At 40.0% G+C, this 21,236-nt stretch overlaps 1 protein-coding gene across 12 annotated transcripts in view; it reads left to right on the plus strand.

Moving 5' to 3' along the window:
* Window positions 1-21,236, plus strand: part of LOC124176991 (potassium channel subfamily T member 2) — a 169,060-nt gene that overhangs the window by 135,969 nt on the left and 11,855 nt on the right. For 9 of the 12 annotated variants that reach the window (XM_046558972.1, XM_046558963.1, XM_046558962.1 and 6 more), the window contains 11 exons: window positions 891-965; window positions 4,119-4,202; window positions 4,343-4,437; window positions 14,599-14,782; window positions 17,027-17,191; window positions 17,331-17,551; window positions 17,976-18,173; window positions 18,303-18,529; window positions 18,675-19,124; window positions 20,647-20,808; window positions 20,884-21,037. In XM_046558972.1, the coding sequence (XP_046414928.1) occupies window positions 891-965; window positions 4,119-4,202; window positions 4,343-4,437; window positions 14,599-14,782; window positions 17,027-17,191; window positions 17,331-17,551; window positions 17,976-18,173; window positions 18,303-18,529; window positions 18,675-19,124; window positions 20,647-20,808; window positions 20,884-21,037 (2,015 nt within the window). The remainder of the gene's footprint in view (window positions 1-890; window positions 966-4,118; window positions 4,203-4,342; window positions 4,438-14,598; window positions 14,783-17,026; window positions 17,192-17,330; window positions 17,552-17,975; window positions 18,174-18,302; window positions 18,530-18,674; window positions 19,125-20,646; window positions 20,809-20,883; window positions 21,038-21,236) is intronic. The other 3 variants (XM_046558964.1, XM_046558965.1, XM_046558971.1) reach the window with 3 other exon arrangements.

The following is a 21,236-nucleotide window of genomic DNA, read 5'->3' on the forward strand; positions in this document are numbered from 1 at the left end:
ATAGCGATTGAATTACAGGTATTCAAACATTGCGATGGAAGATAGGCACTTGGATAAATTGGTTTGAGGAAACATTTCGTTCACTGAAGTGAACAATATAATTTTTCGATTAAAGTATCCCAAAATGGACACCATAAAATTGCACTTCTCAAGAATAAAAAAAAAGATTCCCAATTGTTATAAAGTTGTTATGATTCTTGCCAACTACGATAAGCGAAGAGACGATGTATAATCTTCTTTCAATCAGTCTCTGCTATGCAATATTCAATCTCAATCAAATTACGCGTTTAATGTAAGCCTGAAAACTTGAGAAAAATAAAATATTCATTTTTTTTCCTCACCGATTACATCCATCGCTCATCGTAAGCCTCGATCGTTCAGAAATGGATACTCCGAGTCTCTGAGGAGATTATAGTTACACTGGTACGCGAGCTTGATCGGGCAATGAAATAATATTTTCAAAGACGGAAGCACATCGTCCGTACAAAAGTCTGAAGAACGTTAAATTAGTCTCGTCTTACGATGGATCTTATCGAGGATTCAACCATCTTCCAATTTCCCGTGAACTATGTATTAATGAGTAAAAAATTGATTCGTGCTCCAAGCAAAAACCGCAAAAGAATAGCGAAAGTTGCCCTGTATTTTTTTGAAACATGCAGCATCTTTCGACTTTTCATTTCCCAAAGGAAAACAAATAAATAAATAATACGAAAGTGCGTGATGTAATAAGCAATTCGAACCCGATTGCTTTCGCTTGATTGTGGTTCCCCGATGCATGTGATAAAGTGTTGTAAATTGGAGTACAAATCAAACAAATCTCGCGATCGTTGACGAACGACCGTTGACGAGTTTGCACGGGGTGTGTTGAGCTGTCCTCCTGATGTCCGCAGGGCAACATCTGGCAGCAGCTTCTGTCATTCCACTTCATCCTCGAGCTGGTCAACACGATCCCCTTCACCATCACGGTAAGTGTTACACTCTCCGCGTCTTCTTAACAACCTGTAACATCCCTTGGTAGTGTCAATTTGTGTACGAGTTTCTGTAGCATTGCGACTTGTCCCGCTTGTCTGCGTTGTCTGTGTTTAGCCGACTGAGAAAATTGCCGTCGTAACCGTTTACAGGACTCGGCTAATTGACTACCCCTAACTTTTAACGTCTCACTCGGGCCTACCGGCGAAAGATTAAGACGAGCCTGTGATGAGAGGGAAAGTCCCGACTTGGAGAACACCAACGACGAAACACAGTAAAATCTCGAATTCTCTGCCGGTCCAAGACCTTCGTTCCGTACTAAACTCCAAGTCGTTTCGCGGTAATTGACAGAGAGCGAACGCGAGTCGTTCGCGCATGTAAAAGCAAAGTCAGGCTGAAGATAACACCGGGTAAATACCATCCAGGAAGCGGTAATTAATGTTCTGAAATGTCTTGTTACTTCTCTGGAAATTCGTACCAAACTGAAAATCTTCTACCTAACAAGGAAGGTATCCAAGTTCGATCTCTCCGATTTGATTGCTTTTTTAAATTGTCATAGTAGACCGAATACTAAGCGACACGTATTTTTTTTTATCCGCCATTAAACACTTTGAGGGGGTGAAAACACCCTCGAAAGTAAGGCACGTCAAGGTACGATTTGGCGGTTTCACACACAAGAACACAATATATTTAACCAATCCAACTGTCAGAGTTTTCTCATAACGAAAAATGTTGAAGTGTTTAGTGTCAGATAGAAAACAAAATACGTGTCCCTTGGTTCTTAGTCTCCTGTAACATATGAAATCGGAGAGATCGACCTGGGATACCTTCCTCGTAAGAGTGGAGAGACACATCCGAACAACCACCCATACACCATTCGAACTGTGCAGCTTATTCAAGTACCACGTTACGGACGTCACAAAATAGCACACATCGCGATGCCCAAGACTACGTAGTTTCCCCCAACGGGACGTTGGGAATTACCCGGAGCAGCCTGACTGCACGCGGGTGAAGTCAGCTAACGATATTGCGCATAACAAGTATCATACCACCGAGATGTTTAATTAGCTTAGGTCATTACCCGGACGGATACGATCTGTGAGAGATGAATGTGACGCGTGCATCTGCGAGCTTAGCATCGCCGTGCCGTGCCGGATTGTAACTTACACACACGTAGATACAGAGGCCTGTTCCATAATTCAAAACGTCATGAATAACTTGGTAAGCACGCGGTCGTCTCTGTGCCCTGAGCTCAACGTCGTCGCTGGGGGAGGATTACATCAGGCTTGTCATAGGAAAGCGGTTTCGTCCTTCGCCGTTCCGCGCTCCATATTTTCTGGTACACGGTTATATCCCACTCGTCCTTCAACCCAGACGCTTATCCCCCGAACAAGAGCGTCATGGATACCGAGCCGGCGTTACTCGCTTATCGACGAGAGGAAATAGAAAAAAATAAAATAAAAATAAAGTCGAAAGTTGAGCCGGTATTTATTTTTTTTTTTTTTTTTTTTTTAACTCCAAACTGGATATGGGAAAACCTATATATTACACCTGTACGTTTAACGCAAGGTTTTCACGGTCCACAGTACACCCTGAAATCTAGTCCCTCATCCGTAAACACCGCCTGACCAATTGCCTCGATATTTGTTCCCGGTAAATGTTTACCTTTGCTCTCTTTACAGGCCAATTGACCGTGTCGACGTCGATACCTCCCTTTTACACACGGGATGCAAGCTCCATGTTCAAAGTTTTTGCGAAACGACACAGTTTCAGGGCTGGAAATGTTGTTGACGTTTTTTTTTTTTTTTTTTTTTTCTTCAATATCGAACATTTCAATGCTCGTTAGACACTATTTAAAGTCTAGCTCTTTTTTCCTGGTGCTTATATCGTTGCACAACGGCACTGAAAGTCTCCTGCGAACGAGTGCTGAAACCGTTGTATCTACGGGATTGATGTGAACGCGGGTCTTCAGCACCACTTGCACTATACACGGACCGCTCTATTCATCTTGCAGACAATAATTAGTCTGAGAGCAATTTTACGGACGGGAGTCGAGGATAGGATGTAAAAAAAAAACAAAAAAAAAAAAAAAAGAAAACACCCGGGATAGGAATTATCACTCACCGAGTGATGAGAGTAGGGAAGCTTTCTTCCGACCGAAAAGTGCACTGGGTTGAGAAAAGCTTTGACGACAGCGAATTCTAGTGCAATCCACAATACGTCGACTTTAGCTGTTTGTTGTTTCTGCTGAGTGTTCTCGCTGATTTACCTACGCGTTTATATTATTAAAATGAGGAAAACAACTGATTCAAATTTTTACACAGTCGGTTCCATTGTGCCATAAAAGTGGTGTGATGAAATTCAATGATTCCGAAAGATCTGCGAACATTTGTACAACTGAATCATTTCGTACATTACTTTTTCTTTATGCCTGATTTGATACGGGGAAAGACAAGATACGATAACTTGAGCAAATTATTGAAATCATTTTTCCTGTCCAGTATATATTAAATTCGTTATTTGGTACATAAATGCATATAACATGGTGTAAAAATAGTTTTCGATGAACTCGCTCGATTTATTGTATATTCTGTTTCTGGTCAAGGCGGAAATCGTGGACATAACAACACAGGTCAAGAATTAGCTGTAGATTTACTAAATTAGTCGATTATTAAGTACAATGACAGTAACGGTGATTTGGTCTGTCGAATCGGTCGAAGAAGAGCAAAAGAACCGATTCAGCGAACACAGTTCATACATTGAAGTTAGTGAGACAAGAGGTTATCACTATTAATGTTGAGGAGAATGAGGCGGCACAGAAAAATTGATACAAAAGTGCACGACGCCTCTATCCATAGGAGCGATCCTCGATCTATCGGCCGGAAACGCCACCTGAACTCGGATTCTATAACGGGCAATTGTACGGCGTAAAGTTACAGCCATACATCCTAGAGTCACAATTGAACTGGGTCTCGCTCTGAGGCAGTCGATTCTCTGTTACGCCCACCCGATGCTCTTACATAAGTTAAGAAGTAGTTTTGCGTGTGTATGTGTTTAGTAGTATTGTATACTCGCGGTAGACTCGAGCTTTGATGGACGTGCTTCGCGTACGTGAAGAGCTAAAATTTTGTCAATATGTTTTATTACAGCTGCTCTATCCGCCGATGAGAAACCTCTTTATACCGGTATTCCTAAACTGCTGGCTGGCCAAGCATTCTCTGGAAAACATGTTCGTGAGTATTACGATATTTAACAACTTACGTGTAGAAGCTGATGTCGCGATAAAAATGGATTGGATTAAAAGTGAAACGAATCGCTTTTACCTCTATCCTCTCTCTCTCTCTCTCTCTTTCTCTCTCTTTCCATATTTCAGAACGATCTTCACCGGGCGATGCAAAAGTCACAATCGGCCTTGAGCCAGCAACTGATGATCCTAAGCGCCACTCTCCTCTGCCTCGTGTTCACCAGGTGAGTAACGACGTGCGGTTTGACTTCTAGCACGCAACGGGGCGATATTCCCGATGGTCAGTTTCACCCTGAACCCGGATCGTTGCTGCATCGTCGAATGACGCAGGGAACACTCGGATTGTCGCGTGTTTGTCGTGGAACCCCCGACTGCTGGTCGGTGGTTCACGTTTGTCCGGTGCATTATTAATGCCTTTGTGTTCTACTTTGGGACCTCGGCTCACTGCAGGCGAACTGTATCCGACTGCCATTAGCCAGTCCAGTTCCCCCCTTCACTCTAACAATGAGTAACAATGCGGTCTTCGACCAAAGACCGAACATCGTAAATCGAATTTCGGACTTTCGACTTATACAGACGTACGTACGCGCTCTGATTAGCTTTTGCTTATTTCGTATGTACACTCGGGGACAATGAATCTGAGACGGCTCATTTTTTACACTAGGGAGTTATGTTGGCAACGCAGAGAAACCTACAGCGCCATACTCGGCTGAGCGCGAAACAAACTCAATCTCAATTAACATAACATAACTCATGACCGTAGAATCTAACCTTAGAATTGACGTGTCAATCCAACAAGTCATTATTCCCGTGGTATTCTAAGGTTAGATTCTACGCTCATGGGTTACGTTACGCTTATTGAGATTGAGTTTGTTTCGCGCTCGGCCGACTGTGGCGCTGTAGGTTTCTCTGCGTTGCCAACGTAACCGTCTAGTGTAAAAACTTAGCCGTCTCAGATTCATTGTACCCAAGTGTACCTTCGAAAGAAAAGGTTCGGGTCAAAAACGTGGCGAAATTAACAAACGAGTCTTTTTCGTAAGCGGTCACGCTCAACGAGGCCTAAATGTTAACCCTTCTAGTCACACGTTATTCATGTGCTGGGTCAACTTTGATAACAATACATTGTTTTATCGTAACAATATAAAATGCTTCGAGAGATCACCATCGGCAGGGGAAAACGAACTCTTTTCCATACCTGCACTGAAAAACGACGATGCGAGTCGCACGGAAGCCGGTACTCACTATTTTGCCGACTATTAAACCTTGGGGGTGTGATACATCGTGTATCCTCGAGTAAAAAGGGTCATGTAGGCACGTATGGACAGCCATGCGTGACGCATCGATTGCCGGCTCTCGGAGAGCCGCACCTAACCAACTTCACGGATTTCGCGTCCGACGATTACGGTATACCTGGTCGATTCGGCCGGTTTTCTTTTCACCCCTTCTCTCTCGTGTTTTCCATTTTTTGCAAATTAATTTTCACGTCAAAATTTACGCCCTAATATGGTTAAGTCAAGAGCACACTGAGGCCGCTCCCGCCTGCAGCCAGATTTTTTCGTCCCACCTTACAATCGAATTACTATCAATTTTTTACTCGCAATGCTTGTCGGTTCGTTGCCGCAAGCAATTTTTCGTTTTTAGCCTGTTCATTTATTCACTTTTTCATTTATTCCTCTTTGCTCTTCACAAAAATTGCGCGGTATTCGATGCGAGATGCATGTAATGAAAATTATACCCAACTTGTCAGATCGTGCCTCGGTAAACGTCTGCCTTCACATGATTTTTTATCCTTTTAAAAATCATCGTCCTGAAATTACCGCCACATAATATATTCATGTATATATATGGGAATAACAATATTAAACACGTGTATGGAACATGACGCCGTTTACCGCTTGGTTTTATTTCCCCTGTATAAAGTGGAAATTTCACCTCGTGGCAGGAAAATTTCTTGCTTTTAGTACAATCGTACACATACATAAATTCTACCATACATACGTATACACAATATACCCAGCGTGACAGGTCAGAATTATTCTTATCTCGAATGAAAAATCTTATATAAACATCTGCTACTGATATCCGACGTAAAAATATACACCATTTATCGGTATAATATAATATAAAATACGGATTGGACAGGCAATATAAAAAAAAACTTTAATAGATAATTCTACAATCAGTTCTATAGATTTAGACCTTTATAAAAATGAGCGTTTGAAATTTTTTTGTTTTTTATTGTTCCTGTCTCTGTTCAAAATTGTCTATGGGGTAATGGAAAACCATCCGAAAATTTTTACAGGTCACGGTTCTTTTTGAATTTTCATGCTCCCAGGGGCTTAAACGCTTTCTAATTGATGTAAAAAAAGATTCCCTGAAAATTTGAGCCCTCCATATCAACTCTAAAACAGTCCACTTTGTGATCGAAGTATCTTATGGAAATAGCACGGAGAAACTTTGTTTTCATCTTTGAAATTTTACAAGTCGTTGACAAATATACCGATGATAACGATGAACAGATATTATTGTTGAGAATGGAACGCTCTACAAAAAAGCCCTGATGCACAAATTTCGTCAATAAAAGCGTTCATTTGTTAATTGACGTTAAAAATTTAATTTATGTGTATAAAATCATCATTCCTTCAAGTATAGCTGCGAAACAAACAACTGTGTCATAAAATATACTACATTCAAAAAGTTTCTCCCACGTTGTTTCCGTTAATAAGATACTTCGATCACAAAATGAACCATCTTACAGGTAATACAGAGAGCTCGAGTTTTCAGGGAATCTTTGTTTGTTTATTTATTTTTGTTTTTATCAATTTGAAAGCGCTTAAACCCCTGGGAGCATAAAAATTCAAAAACAATCCTATCAAGGACCGCCCTGCCACATATAGGCATAAGGGTAAATCTTTAACTCGGGCGTGCGACTGTCCCGGCGAATTGAATACGACCGCGGTAAAAGCTCGGCCGTTTGGCATTCGGCGCGAGTTTCTACCTTCCGACATCGCCGCACCCTTGGTCGAGGGTTTCGCAGCCCCGCATCCCCGGCCTCCTCCCCGTAACGGTGCTTTGCAAGCGCAGCTTGTTCATTAGCGGGACGCTTTATTTTAACCTAGTTATATCGGGCTATTCTATCAAGACTGCTCGTTCCTCGGAGAGAGGACCCGAAGCTCTGCCTCCGGTATACCCTTACACTCATCAGGCCGCGATTCACGTAGCGCACTGTCTTCCCTTTGTGTGGGTATACACGTGCATCCAGGTCTAAGCCTTAAACTTTCCAGCGTCTCGAGTCTCCGCTCGGAGATAATAAAATCTTACTGGAATTATTAAGTACAGAGGTGTTATACTTTCGAGCTTAGATCCTTCTTCGTTCATTTCCGAGAAAGTTACCCGTCTACGCGTACGCATGTTTTACTCAAATTGTAATTTTTTGGGGCTGTTGATTGCGAATCTGAAATCGGACTTAAAAAATTCAAGATGGCGGATCCAATACGGTGGGCGAAAATTTCAAATTCGATCGAATCCGGAGAAAAAATCCCTCCGTAGAGTTCTTTTTCGACCGGATTTGACCGAATTTGAAAATTTTTAAATAAAATAAAATACCTAAACAAAAAAAGCATTATCATTTTACGGGGAAATTAAAAATAACATTTCGCAGGTCTGTGTATTCAACGCTTCCACTTTTTGATTTTTTGACGAACTCTGTCGCAGCATTACTCAATTAACTGCAGAGTTTCACGTATTAAAGCAATCGTCTCTAAATCACCGTTCCACCGTTTACAGCTTCGTCGTCAACGGCGTCTTGGCCTCGTGACGACTTCAGGCGCGATTATGTTTGACGCCTGAATTCAAGATAGGCCGGGCTGATCGTTACGGCTGTCATTCTCACAACAGAAACGCTTCGGATAAGATAACCGTGCGGCTTTTTTCCCCCTCCGAGAGATTTCGCCGTCGGTAATGAGTACAGATCAATGAAAAATAATCGCGTGTAAATTAGCGCGCACTAAACGCCGGCGATCCATCATGACCGGTGATGTATAGCCGTTAACCTTTTAATTGGGAACATTCGCGTGACTCCGACGGTAGATTCGTGCCCAGAAATAATGAAGGGAAACCGAAAAGGCGCTTGATCCCTTTGTCGCGAGTCGCAGGGATCAGACTCCTTGTAACTTACAGATTTTCCAATTTTAGTAGATTTCGTACCTTACGATCAATCAAAAGTTAAAATAAAACCGGTATAATCGTTATTAAACAATTCATTTCCTGCTCACTGCTGTACAAACGTCATTCTTATGTTTTACTCAGAACTGCGAACATCTTTTGATCGTGGGTAAAAAAATTTTAAATAGTTAAGAAACGTATTGCACAAAGCAACTATTATACAGTTATGAATTTCTCTCGTTGTTTTTCGACCTCGAAAATCGACAAGCGAATTGCTACGGGTATAATAACAATTCTATACAACGCATAATTGTAAGCCGGATTTGGGTGGAGTTCGAAGTGATTAGGATCAGTTCGCGTTTATAATTAGCGAGAAATGTTTCTCGGCAAACCCGAACGCTCTCAATTATTATCAACTTCAGGGTCCGCTTTCGCCCATTGTATAAATTGGTGAAGGGATCTACCGCAGGTTCGTCAGTAATGCGAATACCTATCGTATTTTTCGACTACCATCAGTGACAAGTGATCGATATTTTCTGGCGAATGAATTTCAACGAAAATCCCGTTGATCGCGGTCTTATGTAAACAAGCTGTTCCAATATTGATAGTTGAATCCGTGAATGCGTGCAGTTACCCCTTTTTAGACTATCTGGTATTTCGGGATTCATGAAATTAACAGGCACGATATTTACCGTCGTTATATTATTCATAGAAAGAAAATACGCAACTCTGTTCGCTTGATTCAAAGATTACTTAATTTTTTGATAAACCTTTTAGATTCGTAAAACGATTTTGTTTAATTTACTTTTTTTTTTTCTCCCAAGCGACGAATTTTTTCGCCCTGGTAAATTTTACCCTTACATTGTTCACACCGGGATCCAAGATAAATAACGAAATGTCGTGAAAATCGTTAACTCATTCTTTTTCCAATAATTTAACTACCTTTTTTTCGTCGCGCAGTATCTTCATATTTTTTTTTTTTTTTTTTATTAAATATCCGTGTCTTGATAGTTGCTCAGTCAATATTCATCTCAAAATATTGAAAATTCAGTGAATTGTGATTTTTTTATAGTAAAACGATCCATTTCTCTGTATTTCAGTGGTTGTTTCACGATTTTATTGATACATATATTTTTCTTTAATATTCAAAATTTTATTTCGCGGCAAACAACTAATTTCCCTTGAAATATAACAATTAAAGAGTGTGCGAGAATTTTTTCAATTCAATTTTTCGTATCGAACAATTGAGGATTTATTTGCTAATACACAAAGATTGATTTCTTCAATGTAATTACCATAAAATAATGGGCATTATAAACAGGTGAAACCTGGTTGTTCTATATTTACCGGAATTGCAATAATTATGTTCTTGACTTGTCTGAAGTTGACGACCCCGCCCCATGTAGGCCAAATATAAATATTTAAACGCGCCCCAGTTTATTATCCGTATATAATACTCAGCTACTTCTCGTATATACGCGTATAAATAATAAACGAGCGGTTATATATAAAATGTTATACGTGTATATATATATATTAGTGTGTGTCGGTGTATATTGATCCGGTAATGTATAATTATTAAACTGATACGCGATAACAAAGTGAACGGTACTTCGAATTGTTGGAAAAAAAATTCACCCCTGTAAAATTAGACGCGTATTTTTCCTCTGACTGAGGGTAAAAAAAATTTTGAATTCGTAGTTATACTCTATCCTCCTTAACTGTTTCCATTTTTTATTATAACCGTTGTTATTCTTCTTGATTATCATCATTCTTATTGCAGGTATTTAAGACAGATTTAAAACAGATCCAATATCGCGAAAAACAGAAAATTCCGTATCGACAACTGTAATCTCACTAAACAATTAGTTGTGCAAAATTTTCTTGTAATTCTATAAATATTCAGACTGTTATTGTAACGATACCCATTTTGCTAAAATTTTCCATCAACTATAACATATGAAATTTTTCTCAGTGCACCGTATTTCCTTTACCGTTTTCGGTCTCTCGTGTTTCAGATACATTCGCTCATCCTCTCAACTCGGTTAAAAAACGATCATTATTCTGACGTTTCAATTATCCTTTACGTTGCGAATCCGGAAATAAATTGACACCTCATCAAGGCGAAGTTCTCAGCTACTTTTTCAACCGCTGAACGCGAAAAAATACAGGCTTAAGTAAAAAATTGACGATGATATAAGGTGATGAGAAAAAACGGTAGGGTGGTACAAGGTTTGAAGGTAACCTGGAAAGTCGTTTCAAAAATCTGTGGCACGGTGCAAACGCCTTTCGCCCATAAAATTCCCACTGCTTGGATACTACCCATGTATCTATAAATATATGTCCATGCTACACAAATGTTACCTATCTATATATATATGTATGTATGTATGTACAATATGCACTCGTGCGATTTTACCTCGACGTGATTTTCTTGGATGGCGGCGGTGTAATTTAGAGATTTTCATGCCAGCCGTTGAAAATCCGCGATACAGAAAGAGGACGAGAACGGAAAATAAACGTTAACCACGTAGTGGTAGAAACGGAACGGAAAATTTGCATAAACCCCTAGCAGTCACGAAATTGTCACCTTTTCCGAATATACAAGAAAGAAGGAACGGTGACGTTTATTGCAATGATTTTTTTGCTTCTTGTTTTCTTTTTCACCATTTTTTCTTTCTCTACGCTACCGTAACAGCCACGTAAAACTATCTGTGGTTTATTCTTCTTTTTTAGAAAGGGTTCTAACTGATACCGGTGAATGAAATGTTTTGTTAAATCCGGAATGTAACAAATCGGATCAAAAAATGTCGTATGTTTCATCAGCTATGACATAAAAGGTATGATGAGTTTTGTAATTTGAGTAAGTAAAGAAAAAAGAACAATTTTATCAAACTTTACTGTTAATATACTTGAAATTTTATCACAATCGAAAATTTGTCGATTTTAAAATCTACAATTCTTGCTCCAAGCTTCTTTTGTCCTTCTGCACTCAATTATTAACAACAATTATCATTAATCCTGAGCTCCGTTTTGCTGCCGAGAAAATATGAAGATTATTACTGTTCATCAGGGGATGAAAATTGTTGAAATTATTTTGAAACAATTCAATCTTCACCTCCGTTCGTCACCGCGTGATTCTTCTAGAGTCTTGTAAGTACATTAATATTTGAGCGTCCTCTGTGCAGCCAAGAATCGACCCTTTCGGAGTCCCAAGTATTAGGAATTAAGGGTGTCGAATAGTTTTGGGGCAAAGGGTCGACTCGTGGATTTATAATCGTGATTTATAATCCAAGCCGCGGATGAAATTTCAACCGTGAAAATACCGCCCTCTGTTTCTTGTCGTATCGAATTATCCGCATAGCTGTATTGCATAATACACCACGGAACTTTTGCACGTAAATAATTTCACAGTAAATAAAAAAATAAAAAGCATGTGTAAACACGTGAAGCTGTAATTAATTTCAATCATGAGAAGGGAGAAAAGTCCATGCATCGTAATTTTTTGTTTTCATTCTCAAAAGCTTCGCGCAGACGAGTTTAAAACTAACTTCTAATGTTATGTCGGGTAAATAAAATGTGTGTAAAAAGCTGCAGCCGTATTAAATCGTTACAATACCGTACCGTGGTAAAATCAGAAGCTGATTGTGAGCAAACATTAATTCGTCGAATAGATGCGTAATCGAAAAATGAAATACGAAAAGTGATCGAGGCGCGTACGGGTGAAAAAATAAATCAGCTTGTGAAAAGATTAGTAAAAGATTCTCGATGAAAATATGATATGCAAATTGTTATACTTCTCTCTACTGTTGTCCTTTTCTTTTTTTTTTTTTTCATGTTCATCACCCAGCGTGCATAATACATTTAATAAAATTTATAAATACCTCCGGTCATTATACGTTAAAAAAATATACCCAACTCTCAAATACGACTCGGATTTGTACGCGTTTCAACCCCTAAGTTGTTTTGATCGCGGGGCGTCTAGCAGCCGAAATTTTACCGCATAAATTAACATTCGGATATCCGTTTCCTGCGATGCTAAACAGCCTTATCGTTTCGCCTTGAAACTATCATTACGTAGAACGTATATATACAGATATACATATATATATTTACCGAGTTTTGTGTACCGTGCAGATTACGTGTGACGTATGAAAGAAAAAGGAAAATAAGGAAGGACAGTCGTCTGAGCGATGGGATATGTTTTTGAGTATATAAAATGATGTACGTCGAGTCTCGAGACACAGCCAACGGCGCTTTTGAGCCGTTCCTTTCAAGTCGGCTAGCCGAAAAGGCTTGTTCATTTCGCGTCAGGCTCGCGGTTTTCTGAGACGCTTTAATGGACCGTCGCGCCCCGAACCATCATCCCCTTCCCACCTTTCTTTCCCCCCGAATCGCGACAGATGCTCACAACAGGCGTAGGAACGTAGAAAGCAAACGTAGTGTGTCATCAAGGCATAACGCGCGAAACGATATAACTTGGTGAAAAAAAGCTCGCGCGAATAAATTTAACGCTAAATTGAGGTCATCGCAAGAGGAAATTCCTTAACGCGTTAAGGAGTCGATGCTTTTTGGTAATTTTATTAGGAGACAGTAGTGCCCTGTGTTTTTATCGAATTATTTTATTCTTAAGCTACGAAGATCTCTTCGAAAATAATAGTACATTATGTAACAAGGGAATAATCGATTTTTATTCCTCTGTTACGTGTAAGACTTTATTCCCGACTCTACTCGGGCCACGTTATTGACTTGAACGTGTTTTCCTTTTATGTGTAAGTGTGATCTATCAGTCTGAAAGTATAATAATATTGAAAATTTATAATGATACGGAGAGATGTAGTTCAAAATGAAAAAGAAAGAAAGTAAACCAGAAAAACTGAAAAAGGAATTCGCGAGGGAGAAAAGTGCTAGGGAATAATATGCCACTTTCGTCCCGCTTTTCAGGTATAAAAAAAAAAAAGTGAACATTACGATTGAGTCGGGAATAAACAAAAAATAGATACTCGTACTTGCCGGATTGTAAACAAAAGCTTGGATATCGATTCTTCGTTTCGAGTCCCTTGAAGATGGTCGAAAATCTATTCATTCGTGCCTTCTTCTTTTGGTGAAATAAAATCACAGCAAAGCGGGGAGGGCGGAAGGCACAGAGTGAGAACAAGACGATAAGGAGAATCTGGAGAAAGCTCCTCAACCTTGGGGTATGCTGTACATAATATGATCGCCGAGGTGTGGAGTTGAAAAGCTCATTGCTCGTGTTCCTCGCCTCAATTCTCGCTGCGGATTCTGAAGAACAATCGGGCGTTGGGTTCATTCGGAGCTTTTCGAGTGCGGTTGATGCGTGAAATTTCACTCCCCCGAGACTCGACCCTCGATTTCGTCCCGCGCAGTGGTCCGAGCTCCTGGTTTTTCCTCGTGCCTTTTATTTCGAACTTCAATATTATTATGTTATCTACAAAGCTGGAGAATAAAAGGGCTTTGTGCCCTGTGCCGCGATATTTAAAAAGAGGGGCGAGAAACGGAACGAAAACAAGCGGCTTTGGACTGGCCACGAGCCAGCCCTCGTACTTACCGTTTTTCTCCCACTGCTGGTTTCAAGTTCATAGAAAAAAAATAAGAAGAATATCCATTCTAATTTCGAACTACAAATTCAGATTTGTGATTAACGATTTAAAGCCCTCAGGTACCATATTACGTGAAAATATGACGATTTTTTTTATTTTGCATCACTGTAATGAATCCGCAATTACAAATTTTGGAGGTCTGAACTTGGATTCGTAGTTACCGACCCAAAAAACCTCACCGTACCAATTTTTATTCAAATCCATTCATCCATTCTCAAGATATCATCATGTTCATTTGATTTCTTTGGAATCTTGTTACTTGAATTGTTAATTGAAAAAGTACCGAACGGATCAAAGCCAAAATCTAAACAGTTCCAAGTTTTGAAAAACCGCGTCGATTGAGACCAAAATCATTGAAATCCGTTTCTCGAGATATCGTCGGACAAAAATTTTTATCACATACGTACATACACACAGACGTCCATCTGATAATCACTGGAGATGATTCTCTAAACTTCAAAATATGGACATCTAATGAAAACTCAACTTTTGATTTTCGGGATGATTACAATAACTTCTCTGAAAATAGAGAAACCGAAAGAAAAAAAGGAAGAACAGTACCAAACCGTTGAAGAAAACCGATTCTTTTCCTGATTTCAGCGTTTGCGGAATCCAGCACTTCCAACGCGCAGGGCACAGACACCTCAACCTCTTTCAGAGTACCTACTACGTCGTCGTGACATTTTCAACTGTCGGCTACGGCGATTTCGTACCCGACATCTGGCCCTCTCAACTCTACATGGTCATCATGATCTGCGTCGCCCTTATCGTACTTCCGACTCAGGTAACTCGATTCTTTATTGAAATTTTTTTAAAACAAAACCATTTTAAATCCTATGGAACGTTCGGACTTTTTTGCGAGAATCGTGGAAATAATCGGGTACAGGCTGGACGGGGATTTAAAAACGGCAATCCTTGCGTCTGCATTCATATTTTTTTACCTCGCTTTTTACCAAACGACGAACAATCTTACGCCACCGAATTTTTATCGACCAAGTTTTTATGAACCGCCCAGTTTCGGACACGAATATTGAGAGATCCTTCGATCCTGAATATAAAACGTCGGTGCGCCCAAAGCAGGACAGACGAATGACTCCAGTGCCTACATTTTACACCGATTAAAGTGTTATTTGTTACAGTTTTAATTCAGAGAATTTGAATCAGCATTGGTATTATCGTAATGTTGTTGGAATTGCGAGAAATTTTTGTTACAAGTAATTATTTAGCGTAAGTGAATAATACATTTTCTGGTTAGTGCGACATTGAATCTGTTTCTTCGATTTACTGTATTTTATCACTTAAATAAGGCTTTAACGTCAATTTATTGCCGTGTCAATATCAAATTATCGCAGAAGTTACAAGAAAATATATTACGAGTGACCATAACGCGATTGAAAGGCCGTAGAGATAATCTTTTTCGGTACAAAATCCGATTCATTAAATACCTAGATAGTGTACAGGCGAGGGGAATTATTCCCCTATTCGGGTCAACGGAGTGAAACTTTGATGATCATCGCCATCGGCACGCGTAAACGGCAAATAGCAATATCCGTCGAAATTTTCGTTAACCGCGAGGTGCAACCCCGCACAAAACCCCCCTAAATTATACACACGTAACAAAGGTATGCGTGCACAGTGAAAAGTTATCCTATACGAAAATATAGACGGGATCAGAGGGCTGACCAAACCGTCTATTTTAAACAATGAAATATTCTCTTTTCAACCGTTTGTCGTGAATCTCAAACGATCCACTCAATAATTTAACTTAATTTTTATTATTAAATTCTGTCGATGAATAAAATGATTCAACAAAAGCAAATTTAACGTTACGTTTCTCTGATGATCTAATGACATTTTAACAGGCGTATCGTAGATTATGAAAAATAATAGCGCTTTTGGCTGACATTAATGGATTTCAGTATTATGTAAACTGCAATATTGTACCTGAAACTTTTCAATCAGCAATTTGATCAACGGTTTGCGAAAATTCTGCACTTAATATACATTCGGTAGAGTTCAACACTGTACGCGTGTTTTCTATCAAAGAATTGACGCAGAACCTGTGAAATGTGTACATGGAGTATAAACATTGGGAACGCGTTAATTTCAATGACATTGAAGATAAAAACGTCCTAACTGTAGCTGAACTTTCGTTATGTCTGACGTGGCTAACGACCTTTCCATAAAAATACCTATAACCATGGGGACAAAATCGATTTTACACCTGGGAAGATTCCCTCGGCAGATAGACTAACACACCATCGCATTACTGTCATTCCATCCTTCATTCTCGATGCCATTGTTCCATCATCGTTATATCAGCATAATGATTATTTTTATTATTTTTAACCATAACCAATACTTTTGCGTTTATCAATCAATCACCTTTGCCTGTTCAGGAAATTTTTCGGAGAATAGAAAGCAAATTTCAGGCGCTTGCATCTCCGGCTTTCACCAAAGGCGGTGGTCTAATTTTGACTACGTAATTGAAGGATATATTATTATTATTCCACTCCAGAGACAACGAGGCTTGCCCCCGATTCCAATTGTTCTATTCTTATTTTTTCCATCCTATTTTCAACCGAGCTCTGCGATTGTTTGACAGTGAAATATATTGAATGTATGTATAATACGAGAGGAGAACGTGTGATATTCAAGGCTTGGTTAATCCACGTTTGGTAAAAAATGAATAAATACGGATAGGTATTTTTCGAAATATCCAATGTATACTCCGAACGGACGATTTGAAATAATTGAATATTAAATATCTTCTTTATTTGATGCAAAAAAAAAAGAAAAAAAAGAAAACTCGCAGTGATACGGGATTATTCAAACAGATTGAATTATTGTGTAATTTGGATAATTCGAGTGGCCTCAATTCATTGCCAAATATACTCGATAAATTTAATTTCTATATCTTCTCGCCTTGCTCGATTCCTGACAGACAATGCTGGTTGCTTAAATATTTCCACGCTAATGCCGTAGAATAAATCTAGGCGGCCGTTGTTAACTCTTCACCTGTCGATAGTTCGAGCAACTGGCCTTCACGTGGATGGAGAGACAAAAACTCGGGGGTTCCTATTCATCGCATAGAGCTCAAAGCGAAAAGCATGTGGTCGTATGCAGCACGACATTGCAGGCCGATACGATAATGGATTTTTTGAACGAATTTTACGCTCATCCGCTGCTACAGGTGAGTTTTATAAGGATTCACAACATGAGCCTATCACTGGGCGAAATCGTCGTCAGTGTGACAGTAATTGTCTGAAGTAACAGAATCTTTCCAACGGATTCTCATCCGCTTGATTTAAACAAACCATTGGCACCTCCAGGACTACTACGTCGTTCTTCTCTCCCCTATGGAGCTCGATACCACGATGAGGATGATCCTACAAGTCCCGATTTGGGCACAGAGGGTAATTTACATCCAAGGCTCGTGTCTGAAGGACGGAGACCTTGCCAGGGCTCGAATGAACGAGGCTGAAGCATGCTTCGTTCTGGCGGCTCGAAACTACGCCGACAAAACTGCTGCTGACGAGCACACGATACTCAGGTAAATGATACAAGGAATTTCCAAAAATAGTGTAGTAAATAACCTTCCCAACACCGGAAATATGTGCCGGAAAGATATTCTGAATACTAGTAGGGATACGAGCCCTGTTCTAGATACAGATTGCCTTACCGACGTTTACCACAACTTAGCCAAGACGCAAACCTTTTTCTAGAATGTTCGACGACGAGGGATATCCCCACTCTGATCAACTTAAATTCTAAAAAACGGTTCGTGTCTTGGCTAAGTGGCGGTAAATGTCGGTATGGGAATCTGTATCCAAAACTGGCCTGGTATACCTACCAATAAAATTATTGGAACAAGCTGCGTTCATTACCCGGGATTTTTGTTGGTCCATAGCTTTGGATAAGACTGACACGCTCATTGCGGTGCGTCAAGTCTTCATTTGGCCATTTCAATTTCACAGGTCATGGGCGGTGAAAGACTTCGCTCCGGCGGTTCCGCAATACGTCCAAATTTTTCGTCCGGAGAACAAACTCCATGTAAAATTCGCGGAACACGTCGTGTGCGAGGATGAATTCAAATACGCTCTACTGGCCAACAATTGTACGTGTCCCGGGGCCTCGACACTCGTCACATTGCTGCTTCATACTTCCAGGGGACAGTGAGTATGATGCGAACGAGCATGGAGATGCGGAGGAAAAATTATGACTGTTTTTAATTCGTCACATTGTCGCGTAGTTCGGTTGATGATGGAAAAATTTTTGTACGGCTACACTCGGACTTGTTTCAGAGAAGGCCAACAATCGCAAGAAGAATGGCACAGGCTATACGGAAAGTGTTCCGGTAACGAAATATATCACATTATTCTCGGGGACAGCAGATTTTTCGGCGAATACGAGGGTAAATCGTTCACCTACGCGTCCTTTCATAGTCATAGAAAATACGGGGTTGCATTGGTCGCTGTTCGCCCTGCCGAACTGCCGGAGTTCTACGAGGACACGATTTTGCTTAATCCAGGTGATACTCCAATCCCATGAAACGAAATCGTACAATTTGTGTAGAAATTTTCAAAATCCATGCTTATCGACGATCGGAAAATTACCGAGCATTTCATACGAGCAAGTGCGATGTGTATTGACGTCTGCAACATTCGTCGTAACAGGCCCACGCCACATAATGAAGAAGACAGACACCTGCTACTACATGAGTATAACGAAAGAAGAAAACTCGGCCTTCGTTGTGGCGAATCATCAGAGCGGACTGATATCGGAGCCAAACCAAGTCGTCGTTGAGACGAAGTCGGACACTCCAGCACCTGCCGGAAATGTGGGAAGTGGCGGCGCGACGAGGGGCGGGGACGCGATAACAACTGCATCTTCACAAGGAGGGAATGGTACTGCAATGAACGTCGGTCCAGAGGATCACACTCACCGCCATCACAACAGTTCTAACACGCTGAGTGAAGTACCCAAGGCCTGCACTGGAAACCAGGTGGAGGGCAAAGGCCAAGCTCCGAGCCTGGCCTCAATGCCTCCCCAGGTTATCTTGCAGGTCCCCCTTAGCACGCCTACACTTCACCAACACCTCAACCTACTCGCATCCGATGTCCACCGTGAGTGTTGCATGCGCCTCTGCTTTCGTTTCACTTATCGCTATACGAACCACCCACATTCTGCCCTAGATTTTCTCATCGGCATGAACTCCGTTCGTAGGTTCGAGGTGACGATCTGCCAGGTGAAAGAATCGACCAAAATCTAACTACTGTGGAATCGTTTTTGTTATCTACACGGAAATTAAATTTCAGATATTAGTCGAGTGACAACCATTGACCAAACCGATTTTTTTATCACATTGTACATACGGCTTGAAAAGTCGTGGATATACTGTTTCGGTACATCGATCGTCAAGAGTCGTCAACTATCCTTTGTTCGTAAAAATTCCTGACTTTCCAGTATTGAGAACGTTTTAGTAACACTTTAGATGTAGAAATCGAATTGAGGGACATGTTGACATAGAAGAATTATGGGTAAAAGGTATAGATCGATTAATTGCCCAATGAACCTTAGTCGTTTTATTCAAACAACAAGCAAAAACATACGATACATCCTTGAAATCTACTCGTTATTCCATAGATAAGCACACTCTTCAGGTCGGTCGATTAGTTCAGCTTATCACGGCGGTCAAGTACCAATGGACAATAAGTGACAAAAGGATATTTTGATATTATTCTCTAAAGCGGAATAATTATTTTGCAGATTTAATCTGTGCATCATAATTGATATTGGTACTCCATTGACAGCTGGTGCGTTCCCGTCTAATTCATACATCATTCAAAGAGGATCATCTACATGTGTATGTGTATCTACAAGGACATTGGAATGTATCTGTTCGTAGATTTAAGGTCCACATACTTTTCATTCGTATGTGTAACTAATTTGAATGTTGATGTTGTACAGGATATTATTGTCAACTCTCTATATAGTAATACAAACCTTATATGTACGTGTAGTATAAAGAAGAAACAAAAAAAAAGAATTGAAGAAATTCGTATCAATCACAAATGAATACATATATCGCCCGAAAACTATGCATATTTAGATGTTGCTTTACATGTTTGCTGAGCCCTGGAATGTATTAAAAAATATACAACAAACTCGCATCCACTACTATCAGCATCCTACATAATATGCTATACATATCATTACAAAGATCTCACGCCATAAAATGAATGTAACGAAATAATCGTGCTTTTTTACAATTATAGATTTATCGTTTTCTCAAACGATTCTTGCACATGCACCCTTGTGCATCATCAATGCATAAAATGCAATCTATTGCGGTCGATATTTGCAAATTTCAACAATTTTTTTCTTCCCCATATCGACTATTCAGATCCATTCTGAAGCAATAAACCACTCATTGTTTTTAACAAGATTGTATCTAACAAAGAATTCTTTTTTTCATCTCAACGTTAACATGGGTACCTATGCATATTCATACCGTAATATCAATAATGATACAAACGCAGACACTCACGTAACACACTCATCATTTATAACATTTTATGGCGAAGATTTTGGTTAATTAAATCTTGGTAAACTTGATATTAACGAATGCTCTTGATTATACTCTAGCTATGTACCTCGATCCTGGAGGCATGGGGGACTCGCGACAGTGTCTGAAAGAAGGTGGATCGACCCCGCAAACGCCGATAACTGGAAATCATTTGGATGTACCAAGATCCGTCGACCCTAATCCTAATCTCCTCAGTCCGGAAATACTAACGCAGAGAAGAGGTCGGTACTGAGATTTCACTAGAACGTTTCTAATTGGCAGGGTACATATAATTCCGTTTTGATACGACACCTCAGGGAGCCGACGACCCAGCATATTGCCTGTACCGGATATGCTGACAAGTTCAACGTTGCATCTTCCCGGTCAAGAATCATTGGATCACGAAGGTGACGAATCCGAAGATGAGATGGACGACGATGTTCCATGGAGATCGCCTAGTGAAAAAATTGCGTAAGTAATTTTTCTCAGGTACTATCTGCTCTGAATTGTATCATTTTATTCGATAATGTGGCATCAAATTCTTCGTTTTTATGTTGTTGAAAAGTTGAGTTTCATAAATATTGCTGCACATAGAATCGACTAGTCTTCAGGATTGAGAAATGCACTTGTCCAAATGCTATCTAGAATATAAGGTGACTATTTTAAGTTA

Source organism: Neodiprion fabricii, chromosome 2 (genome assembly GCF_021155785.1).
Source record: "Neodiprion fabricii isolate iyNeoFabr1 chromosome 2, iyNeoFabr1.1, whole genome shotgun sequence".
Classification (NCBI taxonomy): domain Eukaryota; kingdom Metazoa; phylum Arthropoda; class Insecta; order Hymenoptera; family Diprionidae; genus Neodiprion; species Neodiprion fabricii.